Source organism: Leuciscus leuciscus (assembly GCF_965113295.1).
Source record: "Leuciscus leuciscus genome assembly, chromosome: 25".
Taxonomy (NCBI): Eukaryota; Metazoa; Chordata; class Actinopteri; order Cypriniformes; family Leuciscidae; genus Leuciscus; species Leuciscus leuciscus.
This window is the reverse complement of record NC_138724.1, coordinates 26,131,899-26,153,277: the sequence shown is the minus strand read 5'-3', so window position 1 is coordinate 26,153,277 and position 21,379 is coordinate 26,131,899. Positions and strand designations below refer to the sequence as shown.

Genomic DNA, 21,379 nt, shown 5'->3' with positions numbered 1-21,379 from the left:
AAGCGCCCTTAGACTCACTGTTAGTTCAATGTCACTGTCTTCACCCATGTGTGCTGTTCCCTTTCATCAAAATTTCAATGCTGATCCAACACACTTTAAAGATTGAAATTTTGAAGTCAACCAAAATGATGGTTTGGATCAAAACTCAACATTGAATCAATGTTACCATGCTGTCTGAGTTGTTAGCCAATTTATGCTATATTATGATAAACGGTCAAAAGCTTTGTGTTCTCCCACTGTGCGTCTGCACTTATTGCATGTGCGGCAACATTTTTACATGCGCGCTACAAACTGAACATGCGCAGTAAAAAAAATATAAACCAAATAAATATATTCAACGGCAAATTACTAATTAACAAAATAATTATTATACCAAATTTCTATGATAAAAAATTTGAAAATATAAGGATTGAAATATTCTCACATTTCCGGCACCCTAATTGACAGGCAGGCAGACTGACAATTACCTTTTCAACAAAAAACAATGGAGCTATACTGATATAATTGTAAGTATGGTCACTTTTCCTTCAAGCAAGGGTAAAAAAATTAAACTAATTACAATGTATTCACAATTTATTTATTTTTTATGGACACAAACAAACCAATATAACAAAATATATGTAATCAAAGAAAATACATTAAGGAACAAAAGTTCATTCCCCCTCAAAGGATATTAATAACCAGCCAACCCTCTGCTCTATACAATGCCATCTTAAATTGTCACACAGAACAATTCAAAATAAAGAAAAGGTAAATTAGACTACATAGCCTAGATAACCCCAAAATCATATTACATAAAAAGTACAGCACACTCAAATATACTTAAAGCTCAAGCCAGATGTGCGTTTCCCATACAACTATAGTACGATGATTTGTTGAAGAAATCAACTAGGTGGTCACGACCATAGATCACGACTGTTTCCCAAAACCATATTGTTGCAAAGTGGTCGTTCAAGCACGTTGGTTTATGAGGTCAAGCACGTGGTGGAGTAAGAACATCTTTTAATGAATCTGTTTGAGATCGAATTAATGCTAGATAGTTTGCAAAAAATTACTGACATGGCATCTGAAGACAATTTCTCCTTTTTCTCAGTTATTTTGCTCTATTTCCAGATTCAATTATTATAGGCTCGTTCTTACGTAGTAGAGCACGTTCGCACATGCGCAGTCTTCAAAAACGGTGCTTTGAATCTCTTGACTGACTAAAATACGTAAATTACATTTGTATGTATTCTAAATAAATGATATAGATTGTACTGAATGTCAGCTTGCTTATTTTGCTCAAGATAAGGATTTATTGAGGTCTAATGTCATGCAAACTAGAAACGTTCAGCCCGGTCAAATATTTGATACTTTATTATATACTGACACATTACATTAGCTATAGCTAAATATATTACAAACACTTTTAGGGAAAATGTTTTAAAGATATTCAGTGGAGATGCGCGAAAGCCATTTGAGCAACGACAGATAGTCTTGGAAAAATATACGTGAAAATCTTGAAATAATACACAGATGCCTTGAGTCTCTCCAAACTGCCACATCCCTGTCACTGGAGTGTTGCCACTCCCTTATTCACCTGCCGCTCTTCACCAGGTAACACCTCGGAAAATCTTTAAACATGGCTTTATTTTGACGCTTACAGGTTTTAACGATTCATTTTGATATAGAACTTTTTATGCATAAATATATAGCCTATATAATCATGATTGAATCTTGACAGATTTAATCATGCCCAGAGTCATCAAAACTGTATTCATCGTCATCGTTCTTTTAACGGGTTTGTTGGCGTTCTTTTATTTTGACGGGAAGGTTTGGAGTAAAACTTCAGCACAGATATTAAGGTATGTGTCACTTTATTGTCTTTCCTACATCACTCTGTACCTGAAATGTCCCTTAAAATGGTTTTTGTAGCGTTCCTAATGTGTTCCGATTGATTCAGTCAAATGAAATAATATTTTTGACTTCAGTTTTGACGTTACCTCATGAAGCACATTTTTAAATCAGGGATCTTAAAACGTTTTGAACGTGTCTGATATGATAATGACAATGCCCTTATATTGGGCTACTGAAATGTTAGACAGAAATAATCTTCATGTTTACCATAAAGAGTGTTTCTGTTTCCCCCCTATCCCATAAAAACTACACTGACACTGATAAAACATGTACTGTAGTAAAATATTAGAAATAGGAAAATGCAAAAGTCCTCAAAATGCAACAAATTAAATGTATTTGAAGCTAGTTTTCTTTTAGTAGCCTACATAGTGATCATGTCAAGAAAATGCCTATTTCCTGCTCTTAACAGATATTGCTTTCACTTCATCAGGCTCTTAATAATTTATGTAATAAGAATATGTGAAACACAGTGTAATCACCATGGGAAAATCTCAGAGTAAAACTGGGAGTTGTGAAAAATATGATACACCGGTGTTTTGCCAGATGAGAAGTGTATCTATGTATCATCTTTTTACTCTTTAAATTCATTTTATAACTGTACCATATATCTCTTTTAATTTATTTTATAACTGTTTTAATTTTCCTTGCTTTTATTTTGTGATTATTTTAATACATTTCTGCAAAGCACTTTAAATTGCCATGGTGTATAAAATGTGCTATAAAAATAAACTTGCCTTGCCTAATCTTTTTGGATATCAAAAGGCCAGGCTTTTCAAATATCAAACATCAATAGAAGAAAATCTAAGTGAAGTAGTTGAAGTTAAACTTCCCAATATACATGCAGTAGAAAATTCTGTCATACTGAAAAGGTTTAAATAATATAAAATACTTCATATCTGTGTATGCTATGCAAACAAGGAATTATGTTAATTATTAATTACTTGCAGTTATCAATCTTTCATTTGTGGGTTATTATAAGAACACACACACACAAAAAACATTATGTAACATAAATAAATAAGATAAATCTCACTGAAGGAAGATGCCCCACTGATTCCTCTGAACAGATGGTAAAAATGTAGGTGAATGTAGGCAACATTTTCACCATCTGTTGAAAGTGGCACCAGGAAGAAGATCTCAATATCAATACAAATGAGGAATTTTGGAAAACAGTTTGCAGAAACACTTTTATCTTAAGTACAAACATACATCCAGTTAATTCAGTATAAAATTGTACACAGAACACACATAACACGGAGCAATATGTGTAAAATGGGACTAGTAACTTCTGATAGATGTACTAACTGCAGTTTAAATACACTGGACACTTACCTTCATGCACTCTGGCTACACATATATACATATATATATATACAGTATATATATAAATGTTATGTTCTATAAGCTATACTCCTTTTAATTTTTTATATATGCAAAGCTGCATATTATTGCTATTTATTGTTGTTGGTGATGGTGGTAGTAGGGATGGTGGTATTGGTATTGATATTATAAAAATATTTGTACTATTCCCTCTCTTCTACTATATAAACAACATTTCAGAAAACATTACATTTAAATATTTATAATTTGTATACTATATTCTATTTAAATATAAATGATCTGGGTTAGGCGACTGTTCTAGGTGCTGTCGGTGGGTGCGACTGGCACTGTCGGCATGGTCATTATGAACTTGGCTTTTGGGTTGACTGGCCCCTCCCTTTTACCACCTTTACCACCTCATGTAAAATAAATGTGTTGGATGGATATCTGGGCGGGATGTGGTGTCTCTGGCTGGGGAGCTAACCGGTGCACACCAGGGTCCAAGCCACAGATTACCCAAAAATTGGTTGTGCTCACTGGCAGTGCTAAAGCGGCTCCCAGGCCTAGAGAATAGTGTATATCTACAATCATTTTATTGATTGGTCTAAATTTATTATTACTATTATTATTATTATTATAAATTACAATGCTGCTGCCACTACTCCTACTATTATTATCATGAATATTATTGTTGTTACTACTACTACTACCACTACTACTACTATTATTATTGTTATTATTATTATTATTATTAGTATGAATACTACTTCTATACAACTCTATTAGTATTAATATGATTGTCTCAAATTGCCTCTATCTATATCACTAAAATATCCCATTGCTTAAACTTACTAATGTACCTACATCACTATATCGATATATTTATTTTGAGCTGTTTTCTCTTTTTTTGTGTGTTCTGTTTATGTCTTTCTCTCTTCTGTATGTGTATATATGTCATTGATCTTTTACCTTGTATAAGCTACTATGTTTTGTTAACTTGCAATAAAAAATATTAAATGAAAAAAATTAATGAAAAAATAAATACATTTTGTCATTTTTATTCTCGCAAATTCGAAAACCACTACTTGAGGTTACCTGACAAATCCATGAATGAACCAACCATATATTACAAATTAAAAATGTTATTATAGTTATCTCTTATATGTAACCCTAAGAGCTTCATGCTGGTTTAGGAGGAAATGTGATACGATCATTCCTGCTTCAGTTTCATTTGGTTACATGTAAACGGTACTCAAATACGCTTTTTTTTTTTGTTGTCCACTCATACAAGTTTTTCAAGTTCTCAAGGTCTCAAGGATAGAGAGATTCCAGACTTTCCCAAAACAAAGTGAGTAGATTAATTTCACTTTTCACCCAGAACCTGTATCTTCCTTGTTTTTGTTTTTTTAATGAATTTTTTTGTGTGTGTGTTGTCTCAGTATAGGGCCTTTTCACAATGAGAATCTAATGCCCTGTACCTGCCAAAAGACCGATCCTGCAAACAGGTTTGTGCCAAAAGATGAGCTGGATGACTTGCAGAAACGGCGGGCGGAAGAGTTCAGACAACACCAGATCAGGTTTCTCACAATCTGTCTGATCTTTTCACAACTAGAAGAAAATAAATGACTTAACATTACATTACATAAGACTAAAGTGGTTGCACTTTATTTTACAGTACAGGGGTTAAGGTTAGGGTGCCGTCATTTATAAATGACTTTGTCCTATTAGGGTAAATCATTTTTGGCAAATTGTCTGAAACTTTTCACACATTCAAATTCAAAGACGTCTGAAACGAGAAGCAGAAAATTGCTTGACGGCTCCATTTTTAATCTCCTCTCTGCCTGCAACTGGCATATCTCACCCATCCGGTTGAAGCCTAGAATAGTTTAAAGGGGACATATCATGCTAAATCCACTTTTTTAGCCCTTCAATGCATTTTGTTGTATATTTGGAGTGTTTAGAAGTACAGAAAGGTTGAAATTATTCTCTTCAGGTGCTTCGTTGATATCTTTATATTCTGTTTTGGTCATATTTTTCAATTGGTTCAGATTTTTCTGTCATCTATGACGTTTTTTCAACTATTACGTCACAGTATTTGCAGCGGAACTGCCAAATAAGGACATCGACTTCCGGTGTGGTGAAGTATCCGGTCACTTTGAAGTGATGAGTCCGGGCTGAGGACCCAAGCAATCCGATTGGTTCAAAGCACGTTTTATGGGTTATCGCTTTAGTGCCTGGTTACAAATCATACAAAATCACTTTATTATAGAAGACGTTTGTACTACGTTATAACGAGTCATTAATGTATTTAATGTATTTTAAATTATACGTTTCATATACTAGTATTTAACCGAAGCTATAGATTGTGAAATTAAACATTTCTCGTTGTTAGTGTGTTTTTTAGTTAGCTTAGATAGTAGCATAGCATACAGCTAACGTTATCTGATGATCATGCTATGAGCTTTACCAACGCTATATCACGACCAATTCGTACAAATTCGTACGAATGATAAAAAGTTGGCTAATTCGTACTAATTCGTACGACCTCACTCGTACGAATTTGTACGATTTGTCTAAACCCACGTGATGGGTAGGTTTAGGGGCGGGGTCAGGGGTAGGTCATTCGTATGAATTCATGCGAATTGGCAAATTCGCAAAATATGTACGATTTTGCAAAAATCCGTACGAGTCAGGTCGTATGAATTCGTACGAATAAGCCACCTCGTAGAATTTGTACGTTTTCCCGTGAGATCGGGTTGGCTTTACCTGAGCTTATACTGCACTGATACTGCCTTACCGTATTCACAGCAATTCGTAGTGCAATTATAATTATGTCATTGTTTTTTATCGCAATAATCAGCGCAATATGTTACAAGTACAATTTTATTTATTAAAAGAGCCATAACATAATGTTTATTTGTATATATTACTATTTTTCTTATTAACAGTTTAGACATTTAAATAAATTACAGAATGCTAGCTATGTTTTGTGGGTATATATATGAATTGGTTGTCAAGCCTTGACTAAAGAACAGTATAATAAAATTATAGAATCACAAATCTTAATGTAATCAAACTACTTAATTCATATAGTAATCTTTTATTTGAAAGAAATACCATTTTTAAGTATTTATAGGACAATAATATGGGCAATAGGGCATAATATGCTTTTTTTATTACAAGCATGTCATTTGTGTACTAATGCATATGATTTATGGCATAATTAATTCTTAATACAGAACATCATACAACACAATAACATTTAATGTAATAAAATTAGTGAACCAAAACTTGTATAAAAATTTAATTAAATTACACAATACAGTATAATGAATTCAACTGAATAATGAGATGTAATATATTACATTTTTATTAACACAAAACTACAAGAAAAATGCACATCGTTTTAGGACATTTATAGAGCTTTTAAAAATACACATCAATACAAAGCCTAAATACTAAATTCCTAAATACTTTTGTGATAGTTCTCTGGCTATACATTGTGTTGGGTCGAAAAATAAAGTTTCTTGGATATTCTTGAAATCTTGGATTCTGTTAGAGGGTGCTGAGACATAGACATGAATGCATGATTGGAGGCTCTAGAGCCTTCCAGAGCTGAGATATGGAGATCCCACAAAGCATTTATTCCATTGGGGCAAATACTTTTGTATGTCGTTACTTTCCTAAATACTTTTGTGATAGTTCTCTGGCTATACATTGTGAAGATTTAAAAACAATTAATGTTGAGTTAGCTGTGTTTAAATTTTGAATGAACTGTAAGGTTAAAGTTTTTTGAGAACTAATGAGACACAAATGGATGCAGTGTCTTTTGCTGTATGAAAAGTCAAATCTTTAGTTTGAAGTAAATTCATATTGTATATGCAGTCAATTCTTTGTGGAACCATCCTAAGGCCTAGAATAGATGATGCAGTCAGTCAATTTCCCCTTTAGATGGTGGGGTCGTGACCTGTAGGCGAGGAGGCTGGACTAGGTGTCATGGAATGGCTTGAGGGAACTCTGTAAAAACACACAAACATGCTGCAACACATCATTCAACTGTATATTTGCAGTCTTTAGTGCTATGGAACATCACTCACTGTTTTTACTTTGATATGCAAGCCCAAAGGTGCAATGCAGCAGAACATAGTTAGCTTGTTGAACCTGGGTGTCATGGATGGACTGGCTTGAGGGAACTCTGTAAAAACACACAAACATGCTGCAACACGTTATCCCCTGATGCCCACCTGTAGCTGGGCTGTCATGGCAGTCCCGAAGGACTCGTTCCTTCTGTTGCTCATCCATGACAACTAGACCAGTGGTTCTCAACTCCAGTCCACGGGACCCGCTGCTCTGCACATTTTGTATGTCTCTCTTATCTGACACACTCAAATCAGTTCATGGAGTCTCTCCTGACGAGCTGATGATCTGGTTCAGGTGTGTTAAATAAGGGAGACATACAAAATGTGCAGAGCAGCGGGTCCCGAGGACTGGAGTTGAGAACCACTGTACTAGACGGTTTGATCCGTCTGCAGTCTTGTAATAAAGATGTCCACCTGCGTTAGAAACATAAAGAGGTAATGTGAGGGAGCGCAACACACAGTATTCAATCATGTTATTTATTGAAGTAAATATTATGTAAAATTAGTTGTTTTATCATAAGCAAACGTAGCGGATACTGTAAATCACAGAATACATAACACATTAAAAGGCAATGATATTTTTTCTACTTCCCCTGCACAATACTTTTTAAATACTTATTTAATGACATTTTTTATATATATAAATGAAGGCCAGTATCACTGATACTAATACAGCTACTGATGTCTTGATAAATATGGGAAATAAAAAGAAATTGAATAAAGCGTAAAACACTCTGCACTGCATAATTTATAAATTAGATATAAATGAATCCTTATTAAAGCTACAAAAGTTCTTTAGTTAGGAGCAGTGAGTAATTTTCTCTGTTCCCATTGTTATTTGATTGACCTCGTGTGAGACAGCTATATTGGGTGCTGTACCTTTAAGACCTGCAGTTGCCGACTGCCAATTACTGGTGCGCGCAGGACATGTGTGTGTCTTTTCGCGCTCGAATGTTTTAAACAATTTGCTTTAAGTGCATGTTAAATGTAACGCTAGCTAAAGAATGACAGAAAAAAACCGAATGCTGCGTTATTTTTATCGCGTTAAACTGGACTAAAATAATCGCATGCGTTAACTTTGATAGCACGAGTTATTAATATATTCAATGCAACTGTGCCCAGGTGCTCAAACTCGCTTTGATGTAACTTATTTATGCAAGTGCCTACACGAGGTGAGGCCTTTAATTTTTAATTCTTCATTCGGCAACAAAGACTTTCGTCCAAATTGTATTAGGCCTAAAACATTGCAATTTTTTTAATTTATTTTTTTAAGAAAAGCATGCTCATGCAATAATGTTGAACTGTGTCTTAAGTATCTATAACGGTAAAAATTATTACAGGCCGATAATTTCGTTTTTATTCAAATATAACCACAATTAAACTTTATTAAAATACACCGCGTGATGGATATACTTACTGAAATGTTGGATGATGAGAAAAAAAAAAACACAATAATTAATGTAAAGTTAAATTGATAATTAAATTGTATTTTTGAACTAAGTAAGGTAAATGTATTGGTCGCAGAGATGAAATCGTCCAGAGATGTTTGGTCACAGAGATGAAACTGTCCAGAGAGATGCACAGATGTCCAAAGATGACATTCTCGCAGAGATACTTTGTAGAATTTCTGACGAAAGGGACCTGTGAAACATGGCAATCGTATATATAGTCCCGCATAAAAAAAATAAAAAAAAGTGATCATTTTCATTGGTCATTTTCAAGTGTCTTTAAAAATGACAATATTTTATTGATGAGTTGCGTTAAATTGTTTTTTTAAAACCTGTGTAACATATATATATGCCCTTTCGATGTGTGCAAAAATATTGTATTGGTGAAAAAACGTTATCTCTAATACGTTCGCCACCGGCCGCGATATTTTTTTTCCCAGGATGGTAGGGGAAGACTCATGAATATTCATTAGGGAAGTCATCCCTGATTGGTCTGATGACCTACCCCTAACCCCACCCCTAAACCTACCCGTCACTGGGGGTCTTCTGACCTCCCTAACCCCACCCCTAAACCTACCCGTCACTGGGGGTCTTCTGACCTCCCTAACCCTGCCCCTAAACCTACCCGTCACTGGGGTTAAGACCAATCAGGGATGACTTCCCTAATGAATATTCATGAGTCTTCCCCTACCATCCTGGGAAAAATAATATCGCCCACCGGCCCAACACTTCCAGCAATCCGCCATTTTTATTTCTCGCTGCAATTTTGTAGTCCAAGCTAAAGGATGCAGAAGTTACGAGAGGGTAAGTTCAAATGTTCGGTTGTTGGATGTAGTAACCCACACGCTTCATTACACCTTCTAATGTAGATGAACTGCCGCGCTTGTGACAGGGCGCATGTTTAACTGAAAGAACGAGCAGAGAGAGAGACACGGTCGCGCGCGCGCGCGCTCTCTCTCTCTCTTCGGAGCCAGGCGAAAGTGTAAACAAGACTTCACCGTCTCCAAACTAGACGCTGTCTTGCTCTCTCTCCCTCGCACATATTAATCAAAATAAATCGACACGGTGGTAAAAGGTCGGAAGACCAAAGTTTCATGTGTAAATACAGTAACACACCATTGCGATACATCCATCCATATGAAGACGTTGTTCTGCAGGTTCGTCGTCTTCATTTTCATCTCGCTCCGGCTCCGACTCTGGCTCGAACATGTAAGGCTGGATGGACAAGTCTTCCGTTGTTGACATTTTGTTAATAACGTGTGAATAAAAAGTTTCTGTGCCGCTAGATAATCGTATCTCTGCTATCAAACTACAAAAATGGCCGAACGGGGTGGAGTTGAACCGAGTGTCACCTCTGCAACCTGGAGACCGCACCAAAACGAGTTGCTCTCAGACGCACATCAGAAAAGGGGCCTGTGGAGCTATAATAATGAGGAATTCAGACCCAAGCATTGCAGTTCCGCTTTATATAGACCACAAATGTATGATTTATATGTAAAAAGGAACGATTTAAAAGCATGATATGTCTCCTTTAAAGCGTAACTCTTGCCAAAATGCAACCTCCTTTTCTCAATCTACCCGAGGCAAACTTTCGTTTAAAGGGGAGTGTGAGTCCCCAGAGAGTGTGTGTGAAGTTTTAGCTCAAAATACCCCACAGATATTTTTATGAAATGTAAGAGGGGCTGTGGAACATAAGACGAAGCTCCAGTCTCTTGTAAATGGGTTAAACGTATTGATGCAGGCATACACGGAAATAAGGGACTTTACTGACTTCTTTTATTTTTCAGAGCTCATCTCGTGAGACACACACTGCCGTCATCCTAGCTTCACCCGCGCACACACCTTTTCTGCGCATTTCCCTTTCTTAACACATAACAATAACTGCGCATGTCAACGCATCAATACCCCATACGTATTCATAACGTCACCATTGCATCACCCGTGAACAGCAAATCAAATTACCCAATTTACATACAAAATAATCACAAAATAAAATCTCACAATAGCACGTTAAAGTTGTCACTTTTTGAGGGTTAGCAAAAACGCACCGTTTTGTGTCTGGCCCTTTAAATGCAAATATGCTGCTGCTCCCGGCACAGAGGGCGGAGTTTCAAGAGCTTGTGTGTGTAACCAGTGGCTCGCGACACCGGTTATAAAAACACTTGTCTGCGTTGCGTAGCGCTGTAAAAGATAGACACGGTTTTGCTGTCCAGTTTTGCTGGATCTTTTTATCTGATATACAAAACAAATAAAAGCAGCCTCTGAGTGAATCGCCCTTATATTGCTCTATAAAACAAATGTGATGTACATTTAATCACCATGTGCTTTCATCTTTTCATAGGCCAAAGACAAAAATATAACTTAAATAGGGTAAAATGACAAAAATAACCACAAGTAAGTAAAATAACACACAAATTGCAGTGAAGATATAGATATAAAAGCAACAATTAAAATAAAGATTCAATTAGGATTAACAGGAGCCAAAAATAACTCACCTCTTCAGTGCATTAACAATGCCAAGAGGAAGAGGAGGAGCCAAAACAGGAAATTATGTAGTCGAAAATAGTCGATCTCCGAATGAGAATGAACTGACTCTGAAATTTAGTATTGCTTCTTATATGAGGATCCTTTTTCAAATACAAGGTCATTATTGATTTTCACTAACGACAAAACAACAAATTATCTGTGAATTTATATGGAACTAAGCTTTAGGAGCTTTCCATCTTTACTCTCCTCCCTGTTACGTTGCATTCGGAGATCGACTATTTTTGACTGTCAATATGCCGGCGGACAGAAACAACCACAGCTACAGTGAGTTGTTCAAAACCTTTCTTTTTAGTAAACTCTGTGTACACAAACAATGTTCTCAATGCTCAAGTTCTTGTGTAGAGCCCCTGGTGATACTTCGAGCAAAGTTTCATGTTGTGTCGAGCCTTCTTAATGTTTTAAAAATAGCGATTTTTGATGCTATCAAAGTACAAAAGGCAATTTGGCCAAAAACGAAAATGCGGTCAAACTTAGAAGTGCCGTTTCCTTTCTAATTATGCTTTTATACGAAAGTTTGCCTCGGGTAGATTAACAAAAAGACCCTAGGTTGCATTTTGACGAGAGTTTCCCTTTAACTCGAACACTCCTAATGTCTCCTTCACTTCCTTGTTTCCAAAATTGTCAAGCACATGGCAAAAATATTTAAATTTTATTAACTGAAAGCGATGTACGGAAGCTTGTTTTCACCAGAGAATAAGAAATAAAAAAGGTAATTGAGACTTTTTTATCTCACAATTCGACCTTTTTCTCAAAATTGCGAGTTTACATCTCAGAATTCTGACATTTTTTTCAGAATTGCACAACTGCGAGTTATAAAGTCAGAATTGCATGATATTAAGGCAGAATTGTGAGTTAAGGCAGAATTGCGTGATAGAAATTTGCAATTTCGAGAAAAGTCAGAATTGCGAGTTATAAAATCACAATTGCAAAAAAGTCAGAATTAAAAGTCAGAATTGCGAGATATAAAATCGCAATTGCGAGAAAAGTCAGAATTGCGAGAAAAAGTCAGAATTATGAGATATAAACTCCCGAATGTGAGTTAAAAAGTCAGAATTGTGAAATATAGTTGCAATTTCGAGAAAAAAAGTCGCAATTATCTTTTAATTTTTTTATTAAACAATAAAATGACTAAACTTCCATAGGGCAATGTCATATGAAATTATTAAATTGTTTGGGGGGGTTGAACATTATTAGGTAGCCTGGCAAGCCAGACCTACATCAAGATGTTAGGTCTGGCAACTCACCATAGACACGGCTCAATCCGAGGGGCGGGATAAACGACTGTCTTTCAAATTCTCTCTGCACGCAATAGGACAGCGCTTCAACCAACCAGAGCGTTTTCCCAACAGCGGAGCTAGTTGATAGATTCAACTTTTGCCATATCTGGCCGGCAAAACTACGAACACATCTTCCTTTTTTAAAGAATGACTTAAGTGCCGTTCTTTGCTCTTTTCTCAAAGAAAAACTTAACTCCCAAGTCCTCCAGAGTCGCGGACAAAGCCGATTCGAAAGACTGTTCTCCAACAGCAGCCATTCTTTGTTTTCAACAAACCGTCGCAACTCTGTCGTCATTATGTTAAGCCCGCCCCGCATACTCTATACACGATGTGATTGGCCTGACCCAATTTAGGTTTTTGCAGCTAGAAGGTCTATGGAGAGTTTCTAGACTACCCTGGCTGCAAAATACATTTTGCTGCCCCTAGGTTGCGTCTAGATTTCTAGGCTAATTATTAGGCCCATTGTCTTTTAAATGCTAATTTCTTAGCATAATTTATAAATGGCAATGTCCCAAAGAGAGGTTTAACAAAAATAGTGGCATGTGTCTCCCAGGACAGGGAAAGAAAACGATGTTCTTATTCTCGCCCCTGCCAACACCCCACTCCAGTATCCATTCAGAGGATTCAGAGTGACTCCCATGAAAAATACACTCATTCCTGGTGAGTCTGATTTCTGCTGATCCTTCATTTGATTTATTTGATTTATTTGATTTCAGATGATCTCAGCTTTCTCAAACACGTCAGGTTACCGAAAGACATAGACTACCAGTCAAAGGTCTGGAATAATGAAGATCTTTTGAAGTTTTTGAAAGAAGTCTCTAATGCTCACCAAGGCTTTACTGTATTTTTTATCAAAAATACAGTAAATATTGTGAAATATTATTACAATTTAAAATGACTTTTCTTTCTATTTGAATATAATATAATTTATTCCTGTGATGCAATGCTGAATTTTCAGTATCATTACTCCAGTCTTCAGTGTCACATGATCTTTCAGAAATCATTCTAATATGATGATTTGATGCTCAAGAAACATTTCTGATTATTAGCAATGTTGGAAACAGTCGTGCTGCTTCATATTTTTGTGGAAACCTTGATACACTACTATTAAAAAGATGGTTTATTGAATACCAATAAGAATACCAATTGAATAATTGAGATTAAAAAACAGAAAAGAAATTAGAAGAAATTAATACTTTTATTCAGCAAGGGATGCATGAAATTGATCAAAAGTGACAATAAACACATTTCTAATGTTACAAAAAGATTTTTATTTAAAATAAATGCTATTCTTTGAAAGTTTCTACTCATTAAAAAATCCTGAAAAAAAAAATCATGGTTTGAAAAGAAAGAAAGAAGCACAACTGTTTTCTACATTGCTAATAATAAGATCCATTATTAATATTTGAGCACTAATAATAATTAAGCTTAGTTAAGCATCAAATCAGCATGATTTCTGAAGGATCATGTGACACTGATCATAATGATGCTGAAAATTCAGCTTTGATCACAGGAATAAATTACATTTTACAGAAATAAATTACATTCTATTTTGTAATTGTAATAATATTTCACGATATTACTTTTTTAATGTAATTTGATCAAATGAATGCAGCCTTTGTGAGCAGAAGAGACTTATTGAAAATCCTAATTATTGCAAAATGTTTACCAGTAGTGTACAGAATATATAAATAAAAATGTGTGTTTATTTAGGTGTTGCTATTATTGTTAAATATAAAAAAAAGTAATATGACATTAAAGCATTTCTATCTATATTAATTAAAGAAATGTATCATTATTAAAGGTCTAGCGCTGCAAACACAAAGCAGAGCAGTTTACAAGGTTTGTTCGGCTGAAAATGTTTTTCTTTTCTGTCTAAAGGTGGTGGTTTTTTTATACCTCAGTCATTGGTTTGTTTCAGACGGTCTCTGTATGGGGGGGTCTACTGCGTTTTTCCTCCTTTCAATTGATGCTTTGTGCACTTTTGATCAAAAATGGTTAAATGTGGGTGGATTTTTTAAAAGAAGTGATGTTAAAGAGAATAAAATGAGCTCATAGGATCTGAAACGTCTCCAGGTGTCTCTAAGGGTGCAGAAAGGGCTGCTCTCAGTGCTGGATGTTCAGGATGGTGAGCAGGTGGACGGCCAAAATGAGAAACATCTGAGCATCTCATCCAGCAACCTTCAACCGCTCAATGATCTTCTGAGCAGAGTGACCTACACCAGCACCGTCTACCAGATCAAGACCCAAGACCTTGGTACGTAATCTAAAGGGATAGTTCCTTACATTTAGTTATTACATACTTACATACTCACATGTCATTCAAAACCTGCTTGACTTTCTTGCTTATGCTCAACACAAAAGGAGATGTTTTGATAAATATTGGGGTCCAAAAAACATTAGACCCCAACGACTTTTATTGTATGGACAAAAATTTGTTTTTAATGACATGGAATTTAGTGCTAGAGTCATTTGGACAACTTTGAGGATATTTTTTTTTGTACGTTTTTTTTTTACTTAAAACTAATCTGAATGCACTGACTTACTCATTACAGTTATATGTACAAACATACATTTTCATGTCTTTAGCGTACTTCTCTTTTGAGAACCATGAGGTCATATTCCCGATCGAGATCAGACGTCCGTCAGTTCCTGTTCTGTTTGATGTGGGAAAAGGTCAGCTCAAGTGTTAACACATTATTTAATATACTTACGCTTAAGTTTTAGTCATTTTTGTCAGCTTTTGTCATTTATATTTTAATATTTTTATTTAGCTTTTATTTATTTTTAGGTTTTTAGTCTTAGTCATTTTAGTACTTCAGCTTAAACTTTAAGTTAGTTTCCAAACAACATTTCAATTTTTTTCCAGGTTTTTTAAGTTTGTGTTTTTCATTTAATATTTATATTTTATTTTACTTCAGCTTTATTTCAATTAATGATTTTTAATACATTTCGTTTTAATTAACAGTAGCTATGTTTCCATCTACCTTTTGCAATATTGCATAAAGAAAAAAAAAATATATTATCCAATAAGAAAACATGCGCATAAACTACGATGGATACACATTTGCTGAATAAATCGCTCGATACTCAACAAAAAACTCAAACTTACCAAATGTAACCGGTGCTACTCGACCCACTCCGAGCGGGATTCGAACCGGGGTCTCTGGCATTAGAGGTGCACGCTAACAAGAACGCTAAAGACTGCAGCCTCTAGCATCAGCCGCTAGCGCCTCTTGAGGCCAGGGGAGTGAGGTTTACACGCACAGCTCGTACTGGCCTACATCCGTTACACTCACCCCCTAAACCTCAATCCCATCCGGGTCACGGCACCAATAAATTGGTTCTACTCGACCCGCTCCAAGCTGGATTCAGCCTCTTGAGGCCAGGGGAGTGAGGTTTACACGCACAGCTCGTACTGGCCTACATTCGTTACACTCACCACCTAAACCTCAATCCCATCCGGGTCACGGCACCAATAAACTGGTTCTACTCGACCCGCTTCAAGCTGGATCCAGCCTCTTGAGGCCAGGGGAGTGAGGTTTACACGCACACACTCACCCCCAAACCTCAATCCCATCCGGGTCACGGCACCAATAAACTGGTTCTACTCCACCCGCTCCAAGCTGGATCCAGCCTCTTGAGGCCAGGGGAGTGAGGTTTACACGCACAGCTCGTACTGGACAACATCCGTTACACTCACCCCTAAACCTCAATCTCATCCGGGTCACGGCACCAATAAACTGGTTCTACTCAACCCGCTCCAAACTGGATCCAGCCTCTTGAGGCCAGGGGAGTGAGGTTTACATGCACAGCTCGTACTGGACAACATCCGTTACACTCACCCCTAAACCGCAATCCCATCCGGGTCACGGCACCAATAAACTGGTTCTACTCCACCCGCTCCAAGCTGGATCCAGCCTCTTGAGGCCAGGGGAGTGAGGTTTACATGCACAGCTCGTACTGGACAACATCCGTTACACTCACCCCTAAACCTCAATCTCATCCGGGTCACGGCACCAATAAACTGGTTCTACTCAACCCGCTCCAAGCTGGATCCAGCCTCTTGAGGTCAGGGGAGTGAGGTTTACATGCACAGCTCGTACTGGACAACATCCGTTACACTCACCCCTAAACCGCAATCCCATCCGGGTCACGGCACCAATAAACTGGTTCTACTCCACCCGCTCCAAGCTGGATCCAGCCTCTTGAGGCCAGGGGAGTGAGGTTTACATGCACAGCTCGTACTGGACAACATCCGTTACACTCACCCCTAAACCTCAATCCCATCCGGGTCACGGCACCAATAAACTGGTTCTACTCAACCCGCTCCAAGCTGGATCCAGCCTCTTGAGGCCAGGGGAGTGAGGTTTACACGCACAGCTCGTACTGGCCTACATCCGTTATACTCACCCCCTAAACCTCAATCCCATCCGGGTCACGGCACCAATAAACTGGTTCTACTCCACCCGCTCCAAGCTGGATCCAGCCTCTTGAGGCCAGGGGAGTGAGGTTTACATGCACAGCTCGTACTGGACAACATCCGTTACACTCACCCCTAAACCTCAATCCCATCCGGGTCACGGCACCAATAAACTGGTTCTACTCAACCCGCTCCAAGCTGGATCCAGCCTCTTGAGGCCAGGGGAGTGAGGTTTACACGCACAGCTCGTACTGGCCTACATCCGTTATACTCACCCCCTAAACCTCAATCCCATCCGGGTCAGGGCACCAATAAACTGGTTCTTCTCGACCCGCTCCAATCTGGATTCAGCCTCTTAAGGCCAGGGGAGTGAGGTTTACATGCACAGCTCATACTGATCCATGATTTACACTCTGAGATGCAATACATTCATAATGTACGAAAAATTAGATACAGTGGCTTCCCTGATTGCAGCAACTTCCATTTTTATTTGATTTTTTTCGTGCCAGTTTCCCAGAAAGTGACGATTTTGTTCTCTGGAACGCATGAGATGGAAACGGTGCTTTATCGCAAATGTTTTATGCAATATTCCAATTTTGCACAGTTAAATTTGCACCTTTGGATGGAAACCTAGCTTGTAACAACACTGCTTCTGAACAAATGACAGATCTAATCACAGATTATTTATTAACACAATAACCACACTGACCTGTAATGGGCACATGATTCTCTCTCTCTCTCTCTCTCTCTGTAGACATAAACTCCCAGGTGACTGTACTAATTAAAGCATTTTTGAGATATAAAGAACTAAATGTCCTCATCAATAGTGTTCGTCGGCTATACCCAAAAATAAAGATCATTATTGCTGATGACAGTCTGAAACCAGAGAAGGTGGTCGGTGACAATATAGAACACTATGTAATGCCCCCTGCACAGGTACAAACATCAGGTTGTTTAAACTGAATATTATTGTAATTTGCTTGAAGTATAAAAGTTTATATATATATATTGTTTGGCCTTTCAGGGCTGGTTTGCAGGCAGAAATCTAGCAGTGTCACAGGTCACCACTAAGTACTTCCTGTGGGTGGATGATGACTTTTTGTTCCTGAATGAGACGCGTATTGAGAGCTTTGTGAACATTATGGAAGCCGTTCCTGAACTAGATGTGGTAATTATGTCAATTATATCATCTTGATGACCTCAAATACATATAAAAGTAGGGGGCAGTAAGAGCTCTTCTGCTCACCAAGGCTGCATTAATATGATCAAAAACAGTACAGTAGTAAAAACAGTAATTTAATGGAATATTTTTTTTAAGTTTTAAAGAAGTTTTCTATTAGAATATATAAAAAAAAAAAAATGTATTCCTGTGATCAGTACTCCAGTCGTCTTTTTTGAAGTTAGGCTATTATTCATTCATTCATTCTGTCTCTCTCCATCAGGTTGGTGGTGAGGTAGAAGGAAATCAGTTCTTCTTTAAGCTGGAATATGAGGAAGGGAGCAGCGAGGAAGGCGGCTGTATCACGCGGGTATCAAGTCATACCCACGCGCCTCTGCCAGGTTTTGACGGCTGCTTCTTCGTGGATGGAGTTGTCAACTTCTTCTTGGGCCGGACGGATGCTGTGCGAAGGGTTGGCTTTGACCCGTTCCTCAAAAGAGTGGCTCACACTGGTAGGTGGACTTTAAAGTGTTGATTGAAAACATCCACATCAAATTAAGTCACACGATGCGTTCTGGATGAAGTGTGTTGTTTAATTATTTCCTAATAGACCTGCAAAGTGATACTAAGTTTCGACAATAATTTACAACATATTTTATGAAGAGGTTAAAGGGTTAGTTCACCCAAAATTCTGTCATTAATTACTCCCTCATGTCGTTCCAAACAAACAAGACTTTCGTTCATCTTTGGAACATGAATTGAGCGGTTTAGTCGAAATTTTCTGAAGAGACTTGATCGCTTTATATAATGAACTGAACCAATGAGGTTCATTCTCGTGTTACACATCACGTTTGAGCTTCAGCAAGAACCAATGAGGTTTGTTCTCATACGTCAAGCAGGTTCAGTTGAGCTTCAGTTTATGTTCGCTGATCAATGTTTAAATGTGAATAAAAGCCTAAATTAAATCTGTTCATCATATAAAGCGATCGAGTCTCTTCAGAATTTGGACTAAACTGCTCAATTCAAATAGATTAATTTTACGATCTCTTTATAATCTTTCTGAAGCCTCAAAGTAGTAGTTGCGTAGCTGTCAATGGAGGGACTGAAATCTCTCAGATTTCATCAAAAAGATTTTCATTTGTGTTCTGAAGATGAACGAAAGTCTTACGGGTTTGGAACGACATGAGGGAGTAATTAATGACAGAATTTTCAGTTTTGGGTGAACTATACCTTTAACGTTTACATGGTTTAGGTCATAGGTGATTTAAAACATGGACATAGTACAAACAATGCAGGAAATCTGGATTTACTTACCAGGAACAAAACCCGTTTATGCCTCAGAAATTTACGTATCTTATGTTAAATGAGAATTGAGTTCATTCATGATCCATGGTGAACAATCTATGGACATACCAGCTGAGATAATACACATGTGATCAACAGCACCTTTAAAAATAAATGTTGTTTTCGAACCTTCTGTGGAATGTAAAGGTTACATGAATGTTGAAGGTTCTTTATTGAACCATCAATGCCAATAAATAACCTTTAGTTTAAGAAACAAGAATCTGTTTGAATTATTATTATTTAATTTTTTTCCAATTATATGCAGAATTCTTCATTGACGGACTTGGAGATTTATTAGTTGTCACCTGCAAAGGTCTCAGAATTGGTCACCAAAAACGCAGTCACACAGACGAGTACGGTTCCTTCAGGCATCCTCCCCAAAGTGATTCACAGGCAAAAATGAGTCACCATTTTTTCAAGAACCATCTAAAATGCATGAAATACTAAGGAATTCTTCAGGTGAATATGCTTTTCCTAAGCATACTAACTAAATTTTTTTTTTTTTTTTTTTTTTACTCTTTCAATCATGGACACCTCTGTTCATTCTTTATAATGACTATTTTGGTCACACTTTACAATAAGGTTCCATTAGTTAAGGTTAGTTAATGCATTTACTAATATTAACTAACACTGAGCAATACATTTGTTACAGGATTTATTAATCTTTGTTAACGTTAGTAAAATACAACTGTTCATTGTTAGTTCATGTTAGTTCAGGTCCATTAAATAATATTAACAGATACAACTTCTGATTTGAATAATGTATTAGTAAATGCTGAAATTAATATAATCTCAGAAAAATAAATGCTTTAGGATTATTTTTCATTGTTAGGTCATGTTAACAAAGGGAACCTTATTGTAAACTGTTAACACTAGTTTTTTTTGTTGTTTTTTTTACATTTTGTAATAATAGCAAAGTAACACAAATGTAAAAATGAAAATGATGTAGTGAATAATGATCAAAACATGTCACTCTGAACATTCATTCAACTTCATGCATCCTGGGATGAATTGTCAGCTGGTTTTGACGGACTTTTCCTTTAATATTACTTTAATTAAGATATGTGAGTTGGATCTTGTAACTAAAGAGCATTTGAAATGTAAATGAGGGTAACGGGTAATGAGCTCCGGATAATAAGAATTTTATGGTGTTATATATATTGCTCTTCTTAGAATGTAATTCATAGGGTTTTTTCATTAAGTTTTCACTACAGAATGTTAAAGTTATGCTGAATGAAGGTTGTTGAAACAAGTGTAGCCAAGTCAATAGGGGGCGACGTCATGGGGTTGCGCTTTTAAACTGCCCTTGAATACGCCACTCCAATTTTATTTAGGGACGATTTTATTTATTCAGCGTCCACCGCTCATCCAGCTCAACATGAAAGCATTTAAAGCACACATCTAAAATCAACTGAACTTGTTCTCCCAGAGACCAACAACCACAGCTTGACTTGGCTACACAAGTTTACAAAACTCAACATGTTTACCAGTAGGTCATAGTGTGTCACTTTCAGTCTCTCTCTCTCTCTCTCTCTCTCTCTCTCTCTCTCTCTCTCTCTCTCTCTCTCTCTCTCTCTCTCTTTTTATATTTACTTTTTAAACTGTTGAACTCACCTGCATTTCTGCAGAAACAGAAACACTGTTGATATTTGAAATCAACCCAAACAGGGTTCACATAAATTCACTGATGCCACCAAAGAGGATCATTAGTCCTTCAAATAGGCTGTTTCTGTTTACTGGATTCACACTTCTGTCATTTTCATGAAATACATTGTTGTGCCAATAAAAAGTTATTTCTCTGTTGTCATTTTATTTTTTTGAGAAGT

The 21,379-nt window shown here is 36.8% G+C and overlaps 1 protein-coding gene across 2 annotated transcripts; it reads left to right on the top strand.

Annotated features, from left to right (window-relative positions):
• The first annotated feature begins 1,473 nt into the window (after positions 1-1,473).
• LOC309490109 (beta-1,4 N-acetylgalactosaminyltransferase 1) lies at positions 1,474-21,356 on the top strand. Of its 2 annotated transcripts, none has more exons than XM_082159134.1 (12): positions 1,474-1,596; positions 1,724-1,844; positions 4,508-4,564; positions 4,656-4,793; positions 13,181-13,287; positions 14,432-14,469; positions 14,704-14,884; positions 15,217-15,303; positions 17,805-17,986; positions 18,075-18,218; positions 18,493-18,721; positions 19,819-21,356. In XM_082159134.1, exons 2-12 carry the CDS (start codon positions 1,732-1,734, stop codon positions 19,998-20,000), a joined length of 1,458 nt encoding a protein of 485 aa, XP_082015260.1. In that variant the 5' UTR covers positions 1,474-1,596; positions 1,724-1,731; the 3' UTR covers positions 20,001-21,356. The 2 variants fall into 2 exon arrangements, with proteins under 2 accessions (XP_082015260.1, XP_082015259.1); XM_082159133.1 differs by having other exon boundaries at positions 4,499-4,564.
• Positions 21,357-21,379: the final 23 nt, after the last annotated feature.